At 35.7% G+C, this 21,342-nt stretch overlaps 1 protein-coding gene across 2 annotated transcripts; it reads right to left on the bottom strand.

The window, feature by feature from the left end:
• Positions 1-7,236: 7,236 nt before the first annotated feature.
• On the bottom strand, positions 7,237-9,392 carry LOC149150072 (putative polygalacturonase). 2 transcript variants are annotated; one of them, XM_089440018.1, is made up of 6 exons: positions 9,372-9,392; positions 8,906-9,229; positions 8,630-8,750; positions 8,372-8,546; positions 8,195-8,265; positions 7,237-7,946 (listed from the first exon to the last, which is right to left on the bottom strand). In XM_089440018.1, exons 1-6 carry the CDS (start codon positions 9,390-9,392, stop codon positions 7,237-7,239), a joined length of 1,422 nt encoding a protein of 473 aa, XP_089296144.1. The 2 variants fall into 2 exon arrangements, with proteins under 2 accessions (XP_089296144.1, XP_089296145.1); XM_089440019.1 differs by having other exon boundaries at positions 8,906-9,220.
• Between the last annotated feature and the right edge of the window lie 11,950 nt (positions 9,393-21,342).

The following is a 21,342-nucleotide window of genomic DNA, read 5'->3' as shown; positions in this document are numbered from 1 at the left end:
ATTTCTCCTTTCTCAATGTGATATTTCACTTCTTGCACCTTTTTCTTCTTGATATGTCCTTCTATCTTGAGAGTTTGAGGAGTGGTAATTCTTGCCAATGCTTTACAAGATATGGTCTGATTCATTTCTTCTTTCTCTGGGGTGGGGTCCTGGCATATATCTTATTCTTTTGATGTTTCTTGATCCTTTTCTTCCTCCTCTTCATATTCTATGTAAAATAATTTCTTCTCAGCACACTTATGACCTTTAGTGCATTTGCTATCACAATTGTAACAAAGCCCCTTTTCTCTTTTTTCTTCCAATTGTTGTGGTGTAACCCTTGTAGGTTGTGGAAGGCTAGGAGAAACAACACTTCCATATTTATAGTTGTGAGGGTACGCTTCCTGGTTTCCATAATTTTGCTTTCTACTATGTCACAAATCCCTTTTACTCTTTCCAATTGTTGTGGTGTTGCTCTAAAGAAGGTGTTGCTCTTTGTATCCTCATAATGTGCTATCATTTCCTCCGTGAAAATTGACCATGTAACAAGTTGTTTATGAGAACAAAGCCCTTTGTACCATAAAAATTGATCTGGTTCTAAATATGAAGATGCAATACATACCTTTTGTAACAGTTGTACACCATGTAGATCAAAATATTGCTCCATCTAAAGTATCCAATTTACCGGATCCTTGCCATCAAACTTCCTCATCTTGCTTTTTCTTGATTTTAGGAGCTCGATCTTGAAACGACTGTAACTCTGTACTTTCGGATCTTCAAGTTCTGAAATTGCAACCTATAGTATCCCTCTGTGTCCTCTTTCCAATGCCACTAGTCTGATCCAAATTGGATTCTCTAAGTAAAAGTTATGCACAGTCTCCCAAGATGACCTGATTATAGACCTTTCCAGAAGAGCGAACTTGTATGAAGTGCCACGTGTCACTGTTTCGACCTTTGGATCTAAAAAATATATACAAACAACTATAGTCTGTCCTCTTTCTGTACCTTCTTGGGAAATTTCAATCCGATCCCCAGAGAGAAAGTTATGACGATTTTCCCCAGGTCACCTATTTGGAATGTAATTCAGGAGTCTGCAAAAAGACCAACTTCCTCAGATCATATCTCCGCAAATATAGTGCGAAAAGATTTGAAACTCGGACCCAGGGTTCAACGTGATTTATTCTCAAATGGGTTGTTTTTGCAACTTCTGAAACGTCGCAGAAACAAAAGTTATAGCAAAAATTCCACGATGACCTGTTTGGAGCAGCAAAACCCTAGAATCCAAAGCTCTGATTCCAAATGTTAGGAAACCAGCTCAAGAAAATATAGAAAAGATAGATCAACGCCTTAGAATTCAGCCTCTTCGAGGGGGAAACCTCCTTTACATTAAATAATTGAACAATTCTTTGATGATACAAATGAAAATACCTCCTTTCTATATATAGGAGTCTAAGGGTTCATAACATAATCAGAGCCGACATAACAATAATAATATAAGGGCACAATAATAACAATAGTGGGCTTCTATGGGGCACAATAGGAACAATATGGGCACTACATGGGTACATCAATATAATAAGTGGGTTATACTAATAACAATAAGGGGTTACACTAGTAGTATAGGGGGCTAACATAGGATTTGGAGAAAAAAGAGGAAGATGCAGAAGATGCATAGAATCAGAGAAAGAAGAGGAAGCAAATGAAATAAAGAGGGGAGAAAGGGAATTTTTATAGGAAGAATAAAATAAAGTGAAATAAGATGCACAAATCCACATTGAGTCTACTGAATCATTCTCTTTTGTTGAAGTCCTAAAAAGGAATGCCCCAAATCCAAGGGAATTTATTTATTCCTTTGGGCCTTTGAATTTCATTTATAACAAGAGATTATAACATCTTTATTTTATATCAAATAACCACATGTTATATTGAGTTTCTAGAATGATATCTCCCTAAGAGATATTGGAAACAAACTAGGTCATTTCGTTCAGTTAGTAAAACCTAAAAGGAAACCTTTAGTCTTATGTGAGAATAAAGATGGAGTTTTATCTAGAGAAGGGACTCTAGGAAGCCTTGCAAATCAATCTAGATAGATGGAGTCACCGACAAGCACTAAATCATGAGAATATATCATTCAAGTGCATTGTCTATTATTTCTATGGACATTTTTAGCATGGACATTTTGCTAAAAATGTCCAAAAATCAAAGAACAATAGCATATTTAAAAGAAATGGTTAAGGAAGGAATCTAAGTTCAAATTGATTTCAAACAAGTGTAATAATTTTCAAAGGGGCCTAGGGGTGTAGCTCAATTGGAGATATAATGATATGAAGTCTTTATAAAATTTCACTTTCAAGGTTAAAATCCCCTAATTTATTTTCTGGGTTGTAAGTGAGGGTGATTATGGGTTCTCCTAGATGTTGTAGTGGTAGTAGTTTGAATCGACCATGTGTTACTCTAAAAGGAGACAGACCTAGATGTCATCTCTAGATACTAAAAAAAATCAATGTAATGATATGAAGTATTTGTGAAATTTGACATTCAAGTTAAAATACCCAGATTTACTATGTGGGCCTTAAGTTGGGGTGCTTACTAGATTGACTAGTTGTTGATTCCTATACATACAAAAAAATAACAAAAAATCAAAGTCTAAGAAAGCTATCACAAGATGTTACTATTTCAAGCATCAACAAATTTGAATCCATTTGGGACCTAAATGCTTTAGTAATTCTTGAATATACAAACAAGAAAGTTGAAAAATAATAAGCATTGAATATAAACTCTAGATAATTTAAAGCTAATAATGATTTAAACCCAACCCCTAACTATCTACTAGATAATTCCCAAGAAGAAGGAAAGTAGAAGAATAAAGGAAATTGAAGAAGATGCATAGGGGTCATAAGAAAGAAGAGGAAGAAAGGGAAATAGAGGGGGAGGAAAGGGAAAATGAAATAGAGAAATGAAGTGAAACATGATGTGCAAATCCACTTTCTTTCTACTGAATCCTTCTCTTTTCTTGAATTCCTGAAAAGGAATGCTCCGAATCTCCAGCACCCCCTAACACATATCCCTTGGGAACCTAAATGGCTAAGTAAATCTTAAAGAAGAAGGAAGTTGAAAAGGAATATGATTTGGATCTTAGCCTTAGATAAGTTAAACCTAATAATGATTCAAGCCCATCCCCTAAGGATCTATTGACTAATGCTCAAGAATAAGAGAATTAGAAGAAGAGGAAGATGAATAAGATGCAAAAGAGTCAGGAGAAAGAAGAGGAAACAAAGGAAATAAAGTGGGGAGAAAGGGAATTTGTTTTAGGAAGAAAAAAATAAAGTGAAACAAGATATGTGAATCCATTTTGAGTCTACTAAATCTTTCTCATTCGTTGAAGTCCTAAAAAGGAATGCCCCAAATCCTCCCACCCCCACCCACTCTTTCAAAGGGAATAAGATCTATTTGGGATCATATCTCTAATGATGCATAAATGGATATTCTCTTAGGACCTTGGAAAACATTGACTTTCCCTTATTAAAAGGAGGCATCCTAGAAAAAAAAAAATTCTTTATGTGTTTATCTTTATAATTAGTTTGTTAAAATATATTCATTTAAAAATTATATGTCAGAAATGTATCTCTCTTCCCCTTACTATAGGAGGGGAAGATGAAAATTTGCAAATACCCACTCAATACTATGTGTATGACTATTGTTACCTATACTAATTTTGTATGATAAGTTAAATTGTAATTATGGATAACAATTGGTTTTGTGTATGGGATTAAGGCTAATGTTACTTAAATATTAAAAAGCACATAATCTCATTAAAGGCGACCTCCACAATCAGCAGAAGGGCTACTATATTCTTTGTGAATATCATCTATAATAACATCACCTTTCAATCATAAAGTAAGACCTATATGTTTTTGATTGACTAAGAGTTTGTGTTTCTTGAACATAAGGAAATAAATCAACAACCCAAGTGCCATAAGAATTTGGTAAGAGAAAAGTTTGTTTCCTTATAAACTGTGAGTTGTTTCAATTGGTATGATTTTCCTTTGATAATGATCATGAGTCATCCCACATTCCCTAACAACAAAAAATGATGATTTTCCTCTCAATATATTTATAGCTAAATTACAATTTTTCATATTAAAAAAAAAAGAACACTTAAGGTAATGAGGAAAAAATTAATTTCATTGAGAGAAAATTTGTTTTTTAAGTTTGAATTAAAATTTTAATATCTTAACTATTGTGATAAATTGTCCATTGTTTATTATCGTTGCAAATATTTATGGAGGATAAAGCATTCCAATTATTAAATTAGCTTAATAATTCTTAAAAGAATAAATATTGATGATTTTATTGGAAAAAAATTGAAAGCACATTTCTAATTATTAAAATATTTATTTTGACATTACTTAAAAATTGTCAGGGAAAACAAATTGAAAATAAAAATCAATAATCAATTATTAGCATAGATCCATTTAATTTCAGATTTACCTAGCCTTTGCATGGATCATGAAAACATATTTTTAACTACCAATTTGAAAAAAAAAATTACATGATAGATTTGATTTCTCTTCAAACTTAAAGGATCTAAAATTAAAATGGTTAACAAATTTAAAATTAAAATGGTTGTATCCTAATTCTTAATAATATTATTTATATTTATATAAATTTTGTATCCCTAAAAAAATATATTCTTATTTTTAATTTCATTAAAATCATATATATATAAATCATTATTATTATATTTTAATATACATTGAGTTGAATTTATTTATCAAAATTTAAACATACTAGAGAGACTCTTCATGAAATTGGAATAGATAATTAAATATCATTATAGAGCATTATGTAAAAAAATGATTGTCTTGTATCACCTATACTTAAACAACATAATTTATTTAAAAATGATTTTTTCTATCATATACTTTTTTCTATGTAATTTTGTAGGAATTTACTTGGTAATGATGATGAGAAAGAAGCTATTAGGATGTATAATTGGTAATTGAGGTCACTATAGATAAAGATTTTATGGATTATTCATGTGATCAATTAAACTTATTTTGGACAAACTAGTCTCTGAAAATATTTGCATTCAAAGATAATGTTACATCTGAAGTTTCACTTATTGGAGGATTAAATAACGGCTATATTTTGTGAGTTGGTTTCATGGTGGAGAAGCACATGGAGAAAAGATTGATAAGACTTGTTGATAACTCAGGTCAAGATTGATGAGTCATTCAGTTTAATGTAGAATACTATCTAGAAAGTATACTAGAATAGATCATTCAAATTTGATAGAGATTTGACTTGACAACATGATGGACTTGGTATCACCATTTTTTTATTTATCCTTAAATACCTTAGTGTGAAGATAATGACTAAGAAAAGAAGGAATATACAAAATTAGACAAAATACAAAAATAAAAAATAAGTTATATAAATTTCTAAAAAGCAATTGAAAAATAGATAATACAATCCTCATTACCATCATTTCAACTTCCTTGAATTTTATGAAAACCTTCCAAACTTTTATAGATGATGAACACTAGAACACCTAGAGTTTTGATGTAATAAGATAACTAATACATATATAAATTGAAGAAAATACGACTTTAATATTAATTGTTATTATTATGGTTCACAATCACAATGAACTAAAATTGATAAAAATATTTGTAATAATTAAATTTCAAAATCATCTTAAATTATGTAATATAAGAAAATAAAAAAATTTAAACATGTAGAACAATGTAAAGACATTTGAAAGCTAAATTGTTCTTGAAAATCTTTGAAACAATGTATAATATATATTCAAACTTGTCATTAAAAATAAAAAATTAAACTCTTAGATTTTTGATATAATAAGATAACTAACATATATAAATTGAAGAAAATAAGACTTTAATATTAATTGTTATTATTATGGTTCACAATCACAATGAACTATAATCGATAAAAATATTTATAATAAGTAAATTTCAAAATCATCTTAAATTAGGTAACATAAGAAAATAAAATTTTCTAAACATTTAGATGAATGTAAAGATATTTCAAAGCTAAATTGTTACAACTAAAAGTCTTGAAAATCTTTGAACCAATATATAAAATATATTCGAACTTGTCATTAAAAATTAAAAATTAAAATTCTTAATTTATATGGAATATATGATAATATAGAAAGATAATAATTTGTCTGTGACAATAAATATCATTCATTTAAGTGATAGATATAGAAATATTTAAAATGATAAAAAAAAATTTAAATGGAATACACCACCTGATACAATTTCATTCCAAATATTATTATTTTAATGAAATATTATTTTCAAATGTTGTTACACATCTATTTGATGCGGTAAGATGATTATTCCATAACAACAAACCAAGCAATCAAGTAGTGTATGCTTAGTAGAATCGAAGCACATCCAAATGTACTAATCATCAATCATCAATCAGTACCCTTCATTCATGGAAAGGCGATCGAAAATTAAATCACTACCCTTCATTCATTGAAAGCCAATCGAAAAATAAAACAATGCAGGACTAAACAACAAACGGCCATATCTCTCCACTCTAGCCTCTTGTAATAAGATTTCAGTACTGAACTATTTCGTAAATTTTCATCTTTCAATCAGGTGTACCGTATTTATAAATCCTTATACAAATAAATTTAAAAATCCGAATACCTTATTAACAAACCTTAAACTTCATTGATATTAGATATCCTTTTGGCTCGAACGAAAGAAAATTTGAACAGATGATGGAAAAAAACTACCCATTTCAGATAATTATTTTGTCAAAATGATTTGAAGATTGGAGAAAACAATATGCTTTTCAATCCGGTTATCCTTAAGTTAATTGCAGATTTCCAGAATATTCCGGGATACAATGGACATGGTGTAGTCTTAAGTCAATTGCAAATTTCCGGGATACAATGGACATGGTGTAGTCTTAAGTCAATTGCAAATTTCCGGGATACAATGGACATGGTGCAGTCAATTTTTTGACAGCGCCTATGTCCGTCAGATCCCAAAATATTCCAAAAATCTGCAATCGACTTAAGCTCACCGCTTCAATCTTTTATTTGGGTAAAGAAAAATCCAATGGAAACCACACACGTAATTCGAAGGTAATAAAGCTATGATTAATATAGACACAAAATATTTGAGCATACTGTTATTTATAAGTATCGATTGTATCCCTGTTCCAGACACTGGAGGGAAGACAAAATTTGCCTAGTTTAACCTATAGAACCTATTAATGGTTACTGCTATAAGAGCATTGCTGTAAGCTATTTCCTTGTGGAGTCTCAAGTTTCTGAGGACTGGGACAGACTGCATTCCCCTTTGGTGGTTGTTCCTGTAGTAAGCTACAAGGGTGTGGAGATACAGCATTTGAGAAGCCATGGATATAAGTGCAGTTCCATGGATCATTTTTGGACTTGGCCATGGTAATAGTAATATTTGAGAGACAAATGTCTTTGAATGGAGCTTTATCAATACCCTCCAGCTTCCCGGCCACACTTACATTTGTTGCCACTATATTGCTGTAGCTAATCCTTTCTACTACAGGAATAGCATTTGGATCATATTTGTCATCAGGGTGCGGGCGCGAACCATAGGAACCAGACATGGCAAATGCCCACCTCATATTCACCATAGTCATTCCATTCACAAATATATCTCTCACAAAGGCACCTCTTCCCGGGACTGTCTTAATTCTCAGTCCTGCTTCTGAATTGATGGCATGGATATCTTCTGCTCGAACATCTTGAATTCCACCAGACATTTCACTGCCTAGTGCAATTATTGCACTTGTGGGTGAGATGCCAACAAGACGACGGATGACAATATGTTGGCTGGGCATGTTGAAGGAAATTCCATATTCATCCCACCCACTCTTTATTGCAACTACATCATCACCAGAGACTACATAGCAGTCCTCAATACGAACATCTGAACAGGAGTCTGCATGTGAAAGGGAAGGCAAATTAATTAAATGTAAGTAAACTCCAGTCCTTTCTTTAAAAGACTGAAACATGATTTTGATTAGACAAAAAAAAAAAAATTACAGTGCCATGTTTCAGAAAACTTCATTCCTTTATTACAAGTAGTGAAATAAATGTAACTTACATGATACACTTATTTCCATAGAGAGAAAAATTACAGTGTCAGGTTTTTTTTTTAAATCTTAGTAGCAAAATATGAGTACTAACCTGGATCAATTCCATCAGTGTTTGGTGAGTCAAGTGGTGCAAGGATAGTGACGTGCTGAATAAGGATATTGCTGAACATTTAAACCACCACATGCAAATGCAATTGTCAAACTTTCTGCATAATTGGACAGCATGAAGCATTTCTGGTGGTATACTGTAATTGATATGTTCACATACCTGCTGTACACTGGATGTAAGTTCCATGAAGGTGAGTTGAGAAAAGTCAGATTTGATATTATTATATCCTTAGAGTACATCAATTCTACCAGATAACCACGTGTGTTTTTCAACATATTTTGGTGGAATTTTTCCCACCAAAATGCTCCTTGTCCATCTATGGTACCATTGTCACCTGAAATTCATTCGAGATAAATTAAAACATGAACATGATTTCAATAAATAAGGAAAGAAGCTAATTCAAAACAAAATTCACACCTGTTAACACAACATCTGTAAGGTTATATCCACCTATCAAGTTGCTAAATCTTGGACCCAGTCCATCTCTGCCTGATCCATAAGAAGGCAAGGGTGGGATCAACGGCCAATCCTTTAAATCCTGTAGAATAGATGATCAAAGTTATCAGGTATGCCATATAGCTAAACCTAGAATAATATAACCAAATCATACATGTGGGCCAAAGAAAATAAATACAACTTTCAAGATTATAAAAGTAAATACCCCAATTCTCACACATTAAAAGGAGGGCGTACCTTGGAAGCCAGAATGACAGCCTCTTTATGGAGATAAAGAGTGAAGTGGTCTGTGAGATTGAAGCATCCAGTTAACCATCGACCTGGTGGAATGTAAAGCTGGCCGCCGCCTTTTTTGGAGAATCCGCTTAGAAAAGCAATTGCTTTTTTAAAAGCTTCGGTATTTAGAGTGATTCCATCGCCCACCCCTCCAAAATCCGCAATCGATACGGTCTTCGCTCGACATGAAGGGGCTTCATAACTGAATGACCAGTTTCCCTTCTGGCACTCCACTTTTGCCCCGAGCAATATCAAACAACCCAACAAAAGAAGCACCTGAAACAACTGAAACATAATTTCTATTAACCTCTGTAATGTGTAAAGCGATCACATGCAAAACCCGCAGGTTTCGATCTTTCGACCGCGCACATTTGCTGAAAAGGGAAAAAAAAAACTGTTGACGAATATGAAAGAGGAAGGTACTTACATGTGTACTCTTAAACTCCATAGTCGAGCAACTGATTTTGCTCCAGCCAGATGGCTTATCTCAAATATGGCTGTAAATACTGATACCTTCTCTATAGATTTCAATTCAGTCTTCGTAGCTTGCTCTGCATTCAAGCTCTACTCAACGCCCTTGTATTTATAGGCTCGAGTGCCTGTTAATTGCATTGACGATGTCAATGTCAGTTGAAATTTGGGTAGGCATTATGGGATCATTAAATGTAAGAAGCATTGACGATGTCAATTGAAATGGAGTTGAGGATTAAATGTAAAATATAAGAACTAAATGTGGAAATAGATATTAGATTTTTGTGATTTGTATTGAAGATAAATTTGTTTTTGGCATTAATTAAATTATTGAGATTTGGTCAATGTTTAGAATCATCTAAGGATGATAATGTCTATTAAATTTAAATAATATAATTAATTTAAACAACAATTAAAATTAATTTAAACAACAATTTTGTATTTTTAAATAGTAATTATTTAAATATTTTAAAATTTAATTAAAATTGTAACCCTATTAATATTATAATTTTATAAATAATTTTTAAAATATTATCTTTATTTATATATTAAAAGCCGTATTTAAATAATAATAAAATATTGTTTTATTTGTGTTGATAGTTGACTAGATTGACGATGTCAAAAAGTCCAAAGAATTTATATCAAGAGGAACATAGTTGCACTTGCCCATAATAATAAAAAATATTATTTTATTTGTGTTCATGGTTGATTAGATTGACGATGTCAAAAAGTCTGAAGAATTTATATCAGGAGGAATATAGCTGCACTTGCTTTTTTTGAGATTTTTTTCCAGATATATATGATTTTTTATTTATTAAAGAAAATTGGTATATCTCTGAAATTTAGTTATTATTTTGAGAAATTTTGGTAGAAATTTTTGGAAATCTAAATTATAAGTATCAACTTTCAAGAGATTATGGATTAAATCTACTCTAAATCCACTCCCACAATTAAATTTAAAAAAAATTCACTAAATTAAAGCAAAAATTTTAGTCTTTAACAAAAAATTATAGCCTTATTACCCAACAACCTAATAAGATATTTATCATAAACTCAACATCTTATTAATAAAAAATAAATAACAACTTATTTATATTTTAACATCTAGATTTTCACAATTAAAAAATATGATGATTAAAACTTCTAAAATACTGTGATGATCTAATTGAAATATCCTAGAACAACATCAATAACAAAATCACACAATATTCTAAGAACTCCTTATCATCAAATTGTTTTCATACCTATTAAAGTTAAATTTAATTAATATGAAGTATAAATAAATATATAATTATAAAGTATTTTATATTTTATATATTAAATTTTACACTATACATTTATTTTTCTATTAAATTATTAAATAGTACTCTTAAATATAATATTTTATACTTTCCTCCATATTATTTTATTTTTCTTAATATTAATTATTACATATTAATAATACTTTATACTTCGTATTTATAATTCTTTATGTTTCAACTTTATTAATTTTTTAAGTTTACATTTAGAAATTTTACAACATGCACAATTGCATGTCCTCTCTCAGCTCCTTATTTGACCATCTTAACAACATTTCACTCCACATTCAATTGTCCATGGAAAAGGAGATTAATAATTCCTTACCCTTCATGAATGTCCTTATCATCCACCTTCATCATCACTCCCTAACACACTATTTTTTCAGCCAAAAAAAAAAAAAACTTACACCGACCATTATCTTATGCCCATTCTCATCACCACCCGAACCAAAATTTTGTTGTTTTAAAAATCCTTATCACTCAATCCTTTATAATCTTTTCTCTTCAATTCTTGGGAAAGAAAAAAGCACACCTAACCCTAGCCTCCAATACCAACAATTATTCCTTTTTTAAATTAATAGATCCTTTCATGATGCCAACAACTCTAAACCCAAAGATTTTAACACTTTTCCCCCTAATGCCCTTGTTACCACTATGTATGTTCAAGGAACTACAATTCTCATTTCTAAAATTTTATCCAAGAAGAATATAAAGACTTTCTTTAAAACTTATAAAACTATTAAACACTCATTCCGGTTAGCAAAAGATAAATATGACCTCATGCAAAGTTAAAGAGTCTACTAAATTCTATGTTCGTGTGATAAGTCTTATATTGGTGAAATTGATTGTTCCTTCCAAGCCCATCTTAAAGAACAATGATGGTATCTAAACAACCTGGGGCCAAAACCATAAAAGTTTGCATTTTATTTATTATTAGAGGTTGAGAATTTTCTCTCCTACTCAGCAAACGAATTACATTAATGTTTATACTTGAGGAAGGAAACATTTGTTGAAAATACTGAGGGGGGGTGAATCGGTATTCCTTTCAATCATTATTAATTCTAGTTATTATTTTATCAAAAAATTGAACCAGCATATAAGAGAGAGAAAAATGTATTTTTATTAACAAGATGATGAAGATTCTAATCCTCTTTTATAATGAATCAGGCTCTAATCTTTACAAAATTTCCAAGACTGCAATCTTGGGTGAGGACTCCAATCCTTAATGATTTAGGATCCAACCTTTAAAAATATTTCCCGAGGCCCCAATATTGGATGAGGACTCCACTCCAATCCTCTTTCAAACAATCCCAAGCACCAACTTGATAAATAATGAAGACACCAATCCCACCAAGCTCCAACTTGGTCAACTATAAAGAAAATGCTTCCAAATAACCTTTAGGTCCAAAAATGATCTAAAAATAATTTCCAAACAAAGTCTACAAAATAATGTCAATATTGTATTTCCAATATTCCAACCAAGGCCTGCAAAACAAATACTAATATTGTGCCTCCAAGGTCTACAAAAGGAATCCAATATTGTGCTTCTAAGGTCTGTAGTATACTGCCAATACCATTCCCCCAAACAAGATGTTCAAGAGGGATTTTCACTGTAAAATGATCTTAATACTATGTCTTCTACAAAGGTTTGCAAGTCTGAATTTATCTTCAAGAAGTGCCACTACATATCTTAATTGTAGACAATTTCCACATGTTTGAAAGAGGAAGTGTTATCACAGGTGCAAAACAAAGAGTCTAACAATAGGTCAAAAGTATAGTCAATCTCCATGGGCCCACGGGTGCGAAACAAAGAGTCTTACCACAGGTATGAAGGGTAGTCAATCTCCATAGGTATGGGAGAAGTTTCAACGTAGATGCAAAATAAGAATTATTACCATAGTTCTAAAGTGTTATCAATCTAAAGTAGATACTCTCCACAAGTCCAAGGTATAGTCTCCACAGGTTTGACGCAGATACTCTCCACAGATCTGAAGTAAATACTCTCCATAGGTTTGAAGTATAGTCTCCACAAATTATCACAAAAAGGAAAAAGTGCTAACCAAAACTTTTCACAAGTCAAATTCTTCTTAACTCTTTTAGTTCACAAGTCATGAACAAATTTCCTTGTTTTGAACTATACTTGTTCTTTTAGATCGAATGTAATACTTGATAGAACTTTCCATTACTTGTATTTATACCAATTCATCAGTTCAGAATAGTCATGACTCATGGAGAGCCGACTTATCTATAAGAGGCCGAATTGAATAGGTTTACAAGATAGTGTATTTTTAGACTTAAAAAAAAAAGTTATCCTCAATGATAAAGAGTTAGAGGGTGTATAAATACTTGTTAGAAAGGTATAGACGTCCTTTATAAGTTGGTGTGATTCTTTTCTCGAGAAATTGTCTCTATTGTCATCAATTGTCAATGATATCAATTTTCTTTCCATAAGAATGTTTTCCATGACAACTAGGGTTTCATCATGTATTTGGCATAAATATTTAGGGTTTCATGCATCAAGGTCTTCTCCATTTAAGGGATATCTAGGGTGTATACCTAGGGTTTAAATTCATATATTTAGCATTTTCATTTAGGGCTTAGAGCGAAGACCCCAATTCATATTTTTGGCATATGCATTTGGGGCTTAGGGTTTCATTTATGCACATAGGCTTATGGTATAGTTCAACAAGGATAGATCTAAAACAATTCTAAGGTAATTATTGACATCAATTACAACCTTATCCAACAATCTCCCCCTTTGTCATTGATGGCAATACTCACCCTCTTTCATCATTCTCTCCCCCTTTGACATCAATGGAAACTTCTTCATATGATGTTCCCCCTGTCATTGTGCTTCTTCCCTTGTCATCATGTTACTCCCCCTATCATGGTGCTCCCCCTTTGAATAAGATTCGCTAATGGGATGCAAGAGATATTACCCCCATATTTTGACGAAGATATTCAAATGCTTCTCGTGGTAGGGGTTTTTGTTGGAAATAATACTGAGAGGGGGGGTGAATCAGTATTATCAAGTTCTTTTAATAAATCTTCCTTATTTATACTTTGAATTATTTTTGCATGTCAGTACCATAAAATAATGAGCATGAACAAAGAAAACAGATAGTCACACCAAAGAACACCAGATGTAAGGTGGAAACCCAATGTGGGTGAAAACCACCTGCTGCAATATGTCTCTATCTTCTTTCAAATTAGAAACTCCTTTTACAATGGTTTTGTACTGGTGCAATCCTTTACCAGTACGCAGGCTGCAACCTGCAGAGAGCTACAACTCTCTCTCTCGTTTTCCAGTCTCTCCTGGAAGGGAGCTACAACCCCTTACTTCTTTTCTTTCAAGGACCACTTTTCATAAATTTTCAAACTGGATCCATAAACATCAAGAGATCATCAAGTACAAGTAAATCACCCAGTCAACTGCAGTAACCAGATCAACAATGACAGTAAACTAAACCCAGGACACCTTATCAACAGAAAAATTCAGCCAACAAAAGGTCTTAAGACAGATCCGCAGTTTTTCTTTATCTGGCCTGCGTGGCTCCGCACTTCACCTTCTGCTCCCCTGCGTATACTCGCAGAGAGCCTTCTGCTGCACCGCGTACCCACGCACTTTTTCTTCAATCACGCCGCGTACTGTTACTGTAGGCACGCACCCACAGATGTTATCGCGTCGCGTACTACTACTGTAGCCACGCACCCACAGGTTCTATCGCGCTGCGTACCTACGCACTTCTGGCTTCTGAAGCGCCGCATACTTTCACTGTGCCTACGCACCTGAACCTCTGTCGCGCTGCGTACCCACGCACTGCACCTTCTTCCACTCTGCGTACCCACGCAGTGCGCCTACTTCAGCTATGCGTACCCACACACTTGCACCGTTAATCACCTGCTGTTATAGACATTTTTGTGCCTTACAGCATGAAGCATGAAATGTCGATAATCTGAGGGATCCAAAGTCCCTAAACATGTTGTTCCTACCCCTAGAGGAACAAGGTCAGCAAACCACAGCACTAAATATCAGTTCTCCACCGGAAAACACTCAAAAACAAGCAAATTCTGGATCATGTCAACTGCTCCACTGAGCATCTGCGCTGAATGTCCACTTCTCCACTCTGTACCTGCACTGAATGTCAACTTTAATGAAGGCTACCTGCGCTAGGCGAGATTGGCCAAGTGGCACAGTCATTCCTCAAGGTGTCAATGCCCAGGAAGCTTCCAAAATGACACTTGGATCAGGGAATTCGCCTAGTGATGAGTAAGAGGATCTAGATCTCCAAGTGGAAGCAAGAACCTCCAAGTGGACTCACGAACTGAAGAATAACTGAAGTGGGAGAGGACACTAGTCAGCTTCATGCCAGCCTCAAGCTGACTCATCCTTTCTCCAAAACTCCTATATATAGAGCTCTCTCATGAGGTCTAAGGGGGCTGGAATCTTGTGAATGTAAGGAAGTGCTGTTGGTTTGAGTATAGAACTATTGGGTGATTTTCTTGAAGGAGGTGAAGAGGAGATTTCTTTCTGCTGGGAGGTGTTGCTAGATTGGGCCTCTTATGGTTGTAACACTCTCAGAACTTTACTTCTTCCATTAATAAATCATTTGAGGTTCTTCTATATGCATGTGTCTCAATGGCTTTTTGATACTTGTATATTTGATTTATTCTAATCCTTGAATCAATTATGAATGTATGCTTCTTGTATTTTCCCTCTCTTGTTATTTTGCAGGATCTTGGTGTAGCTGGGCCAGTGAAAGAGCAAGGAGCAGGGAGCAAGTAGCAAAGAGGGAAGATTGGATCAATCATTAGCGGAAGATAACGGTTAGTGGATCTCTTTCTCCTCTCTCTTACATCTCATAAAGAAGTAATCTCGAATAGCTTTTCTTTGATTGTTGCTGAGGTACTATCACCCTTAGAGTGGGATAGGGTCATTCCATATTGGATACTTTTCCCAACAACAAATTGGCGACTCCGCTGGGGATCGTATCTTGTTGGTTGTTTGTGTTTTTGCTATTCATTTCATAAACACAGGGAGTACCGAATCGAACTGCATTTGGATCTTTCAAATGCAAAGTAGAGGGCAGCTACTCTAGCTCAGTTTCTGGGCAAGTTTATGATTTGAAGAGCTGATTCACAAGGACTCTAATAAGCTCTTAGTGATAGCTTTTCATCCTCCATGTCATCCCTTAGTGTGTACTTGACTGATAGCTTCTGATTTGGCCAAAAACTGTGAATTTTTTAGCAATCTGTGACCCGGAAACCAAGAGAAACGAAAGTTTCGTTCTTCAGTGGAGGCTGTGTGAAGGCTGTCTGCATTTCAGCGCAGTTCCCGAAGGGGCTACCTGCGCTGAAGGTCAAACTGCCTGTGTACCACCTGCGCTGAACCAGTCTTGCCTTGTGCTACTGGGGTTTCCTGCTGTTTCTTGCCCTGTTTTCACTCTTGTTTTTGCTGCCTGTTACCAGTCAATGTGCCTATCTGAAACCAACTGTCCTTGCCATTATTCCGCCTCGGTTGTATAAAGAAACTGTGTTTGTTCTTTGTGTATTTCTTATATCATTTGCAGTTTCCCATAACGAAAGTGAACTAGTCTTGCTGTGGCCTCTTAGATCTAGACCTGTGATAAAGTGTCGTTTTGATCTTAAGAGTTAGTTTGTTTGCTGTTTATAGCGGATTGAGCTTTTGCTTTCGTCTCATGGTTTGAATTTATATATTTCTAGTGTCGAAACAAGTAAATCTTAAGGTGTCTTTTGATTTTGGACAAGCTTGTTTGCTTTCACTTGAAATTGAATTCGAAATTATACAACAGCTTTCTTTCTGTGTCGCACAAACATTAAGAAAGAGAAAAGAAATACCTGCATTTTTTCATTTTGCATATAAGTTTGTATGTTGATTTAGGGAAAAAGTGCATTAGTAAGTGCTCTTTGATCTGTGTGAAAATATTTTGTCTCTCTTTTCCCTCAGTAGTTAAGATTTTCATAAGTCGAAAAGATTGAAAAAGCTTGCTTCTCATCTTAGACTGCATTTAGGAATTTGTATCAATACATCTCGTGGTGAACCTTGAAAGGCAAACTTTAAAAAGATCAACTTAAAATATACCGAATGAACCTAACAACTCTTTGAAACATAACACAAACACATAGAGGTCTAAGCTAGAGACGTGTTCCGGCGTCGTTAAACATAGTGACTGTCGATCTCGACGAAGGTGGGTGATTCCTCCTGAGAGTCGGTGGCACTAATACGGACTTGTGCTCCCACGTACCGTCGCGTATATATTGGGAGACCCCTATAGGCATATATCTTTTATCCTTAGGAAGCCGTGTCGACCGCCCTACTGATCGCAATGCAGTGAACACAGCATTCACGAAGATCGACCACCCGTACCGTAAAACGTATTCTGTGGTTTTGCGAAAGGTTTGGCACACCCTCTGCCTAGATCTCCAAAGCAGTTTCTTTTGGCCTTTTTCAAACTCTATAACTGAAAAAGTCCAACCGAGCATTTGTCACTTCGGGCTCGTTAATACATCGAAGGAGACTAGAGTCATCTTTAGCTTTTTCTCGACTCTTAAAAGGTGAAAAAGCAAGTTGTGTCTAAAAGCGTCTAATAAAATCCATTCAATTCAGAAACACAAATTTCCCCTTTTAATATTTTGGTTGATTGAGTAATCCGCAATCGTGGAAGAAAGTCAATTGAAACCCCGTCGTTCGCGGAGGCTTACGAGTCAACCGTCTTTGTCTCCGGAATCGAAAACAGTACGGGCAAAGCGAACTCGTTTAATCGGTTCAAAATCTCCTTTGAAAGTTAGAACAAGTGTTCCAACTGCATCTGAGGTTCCAGTTACTCCAAACATTTCTTGAAACCCTACCTCTATTGAAGAAGTTCAACAGCCACAGAAGGACAGTAATACTGATCCTAGTCTGGGGGCAGATACTTGTGTAATTGGACCAGTTCCATCGGTAACCGGTCCAGAAAGTTTTGTTCCTCAAACAACTGTCGCTGTCGAAACAACCACTTCTTCGGCACCAGAAATATTTTACGGACCTGACGGTCTTCCTCTTCCACCGGGTTTGATTGCGATAGAGGAAATTGCAGAGGATCAGCAAGCAAGTACTCCAACTCATTTTGGAGTCGGGGTCACTCTATTTCCTTCATCAGAAGTTAATCCACCACAAGTGGAAGTTCCTGTAGAATCGCTAGGTAATCTATTGGATAGACTTAAGATGTCTGAACAACCGTCATCATCTAGGACTGTGTCAAATGACACAGCGACAGCAGAAGTCCCTGCCGTCACTCCGACGATGTTTGTCGGCATACCAGCTGTCCCAACTAGCTCTCAACCGCTAGAAGGAGTCCACCAAGGGACTATTTCGACAGTATGGTCTATTCCAGTTTGTTCATCCGGAGTAATACCCGGTAACTCTTATGTTGAAACTCGCCAAATTGATCCATTTGGAGGTCAATCTGGGCCATCAATCCCCTTGAGTTATGGATTGATACCGTATGGGGGGCAATATGCCCTTTCATTACCCCCTCCGGGAGGGTACCCATACGTGAGTTCACAACCATGTTTAGGTTATACTGGAATTGCATCAAGTAGTTGGGTACCTATGCTACCTCAACAACCAAGGGTTGTATATTCTATGCAACAGTGTGTACCTGTGACAAACATCCCAACCACACCGGCTATTGTAACAGTGTCACAAGTTCAAGCGATACCTGTTGCGTGCCAACCTCAGATTTCTCAGGTTGTAATGCAACAGCCACTTGATCATGGGTCACAACCACAATCACCAACTGGTGGGGCGACACAGGTCCAAACGGGTACAATTACCCCACACCTTGGTCCAATGGTTAGCATGGCGCAACAAAACATGGCGTCACAACCATGGCTTGTACAATACCAACAACCGCAATTCCAGCAAGTGTACCAAGGTTCTGAGCAGCAGATCTTTGCGAACAGTGGACAACCGTATATCCAAAACGGTCAAAACCAACCACTTTACAGTGGTCAAGTCCACCAACCGTATCAGTCATACCAACAACAATTACATTATGCTGGTATGCAAAGACCCACTGCTCAAGCGATTCCATCGTACCCTGGTTACGCTTCGCCTAACCTGAATCAACAGTTACCATTCGTGGCAACTTTAGAGTTACCCGATTTACACCGGTTAACGAACGATCTGATTGCTTATGCCCCTTGGTGGCCAGCGATTCCTCATAGACTTCCATCTGACATTCCTAAATTCAATGGAAATCCAGGTGAAGACCCGTCGAATCACGTGATGACTTTTCATCTGTGGTGTTCGTCGAACACCCTTAACGACGATTCGATAAGGCTTCGCCTTTTTCAGAGGACATTGACAGGTCCAGCGGCTAAATGGTATATTGAATTGCCAAGAGCCTCTTTCGACAATTTTAGTTCCCTAGCCACAACTTTCTTAACCCACTTTCAATTACCGATAAGGTATGAAACGGGAACAGAAATATTAACCAACTTCAAACAGACGACTGCTACCCATATATCTGATCATATACATGAGTGGCGTCGTCGATGTAGGATGGTGAAAATGTATGTTCCCGATCAGTTATTAGCTGAATGGTTTATAAAGTCGTTACTTCCGGCTATTACGGAAGATGTGGCCAAGGGAGGAGTCGTAACAGAGGAGCAAGTTATTGCTCGTGCGCAGTATTTGGACTTAGTTTATACTCAGTCCGGCACACTCTATGACAAAATACCTGACGCCCCTAGACCAGAGTTTTCAATTCCTCCCCCTCCTAAATCAAATAGTGACTCTCATGCCGGTGACGGCGTGATTGGCACGGCAAACACGAAATCGACAAGGGGTTCGTCAAAGAAATCCCGTAAGAATTCGGACCAAAATGCAAAAGAAGAAATTCTTGCTTCGGAAGTAAATGCCGTATCAGAAGATAAAGGCAAAGAAACCAATCAACCAGGAAGCAAGAAGAAGCAAAACAAAGGGAAGAAGAAGAAACAAGGTGAGTCATCCCCTGGAAAAAATTCTTCAAACCCTCCTGGAAAAGGGAAACAAATTTATCCATGTCAAATATGTGATGATGAGGATCATTACACAAAGAATTGCCCATTCAAAGCTGAGTTAAAGAGGTTCTTTAAAAGTTCCCAAACATCAGCTGTGTTAACTGATCCTTTTCCCAACCCAGGTCAAAATCTGGTTGATAGTGGAAATGCTTCCCCGTCGCAAGTCCTTATGTTGTTGGTTTCGAAACAGCAGAATGATGCTTTGATTTCGACAAGGAACAAAGATTATGGGAATCCTCAGCTGTCGAACGAAAAAGGTAAAGATCAACCGAGCAGTTCGACAACAACTTCGACAGAAGTTGTAACACCCACCATCCCTGAATTAACAATAAAACCACCAAAGGGTGTAGTACACAAGTCGACATTTAATCCTCGCGCCAGAGCGGCGCAGCATTATAACATAGTGGAAGATTTGGCCCAATCGCCATCCGCTATGTCGACTCTTGAAGTGCTACAAAATTGTCCAAACCAAAGGCAGGCGTTGTTATCGGCAATTGGTGGGGTTGACCCTAACGATTCCAATCTTGTATCCTTTGATCACAAGGGATATGATCCTCAGTTACCAGCTCAGCTAGCTTTCCTTATTCAAGTGAAAGCACTCAACAAAACTGTTCACAGAACAATAATTGATGAGGGAGCCTCGACATGTATTATGTCAATGAGTTGCTGGAAAACTTTAGGATCTCCAACCTTGTCGTGATCTTCGACGACATTGAAAGCTTTCGACGGAAGGACTTATACCCCGCACGGTATCCTTAATAACTTGAAAGTTGAACTAGGAGGAAAAACAGTATAAATTGATGTAGAAGTCATTGATGGAAATCTTGACTATAACATCCTACTGGGTAGACCATGGATTTATGCCATGGCAGCTGTCGTGTCGACTTATTTTAGGAAGATCGCATTCCCGTTTGAAGGAGGGATTACGATCGTCGACCAACAGAATTTCCTCCCTAATGGTTCACAAGTTACAGGAAGCATTCCCATGATCCATGAGAGCAACCATTCAATTCAAGATATCGGAGTAGGATTATTGAAAGACCCCACATTGATGGGAACTTTCCCGCTACCACCTCCTATTTATATAGGAAATGTACCGTTTGTAGCAACCTGCAACATGATATCTTCCACGAAGGTCAACATGGATCATTCAATGGTTTTGCCCCCAAGCCCTTTAGAAATATTGTAGCAATCAATGTTTCAAGCATGGGAGGCGAACCCAAATCAACGCTCGTCAAGCGTTTGGGTAGATAGGTCTAGAGAATATGGAACCCCATTAGATCCTTGGTCGAAAGTACATGGGACTGACGAAGGAATCTTACAATCAATGATGATTGAGGGGGCACCATGGAATGATCACCACCATCGTTCCCTTCTTCAGGAATACGAAGAAGATACTCAAAGTGACCTTTATCACCCTTCAGTTTTTGAATTCCTAACAAATACTGTAAACACGGTGGATTCCGAGCGAAACCTATCCAATATTGAAGAGACTATAGCCATAAATATCTCGACTAAAACAGATGTTGTAGAGAATATTTATGTCGGCAAAGGTTGTTCCCC

Source organism: Pinus tabuliformis, chromosome 9 (genome assembly GCF_031772625.1).
Source record: "Pinus tabuliformis cultivar Carrire ecotype Pingquan chromosome 9, CPIR1, whole genome shotgun sequence".
In the NCBI taxonomy this organism is placed as follows: Eukaryota; Viridiplantae; Streptophyta; class Pinopsida; order Pinales; family Pinaceae; genus Pinus; species Pinus tabuliformis.
This window is presented reverse-complemented; position numbering and strand designations above follow the sequence as displayed.

Bases quoted from the DNA above. Each gene is read 5' to 3' on its own strand.
- LOC149150072 (XM_089440018.1), bottom strand. From the start codon at position 9,392: ATGGAGTTTAAGAGTACACAT. The intron at 9,230-9,371 runs GTAAGTACCTTC...ATTATGTTTCAG, and splicing joins TGGAGTTTAAGAGTACACAT to TTGTTTCAGGTGCTTCTTTT. The intron at 7,947-8,194 runs GTTAGTACTCAT...TTTCACATGCAG, and splicing joins CACTGATGGAATTGATCCAG to ACTCCTGTTCAGATGTTCGT.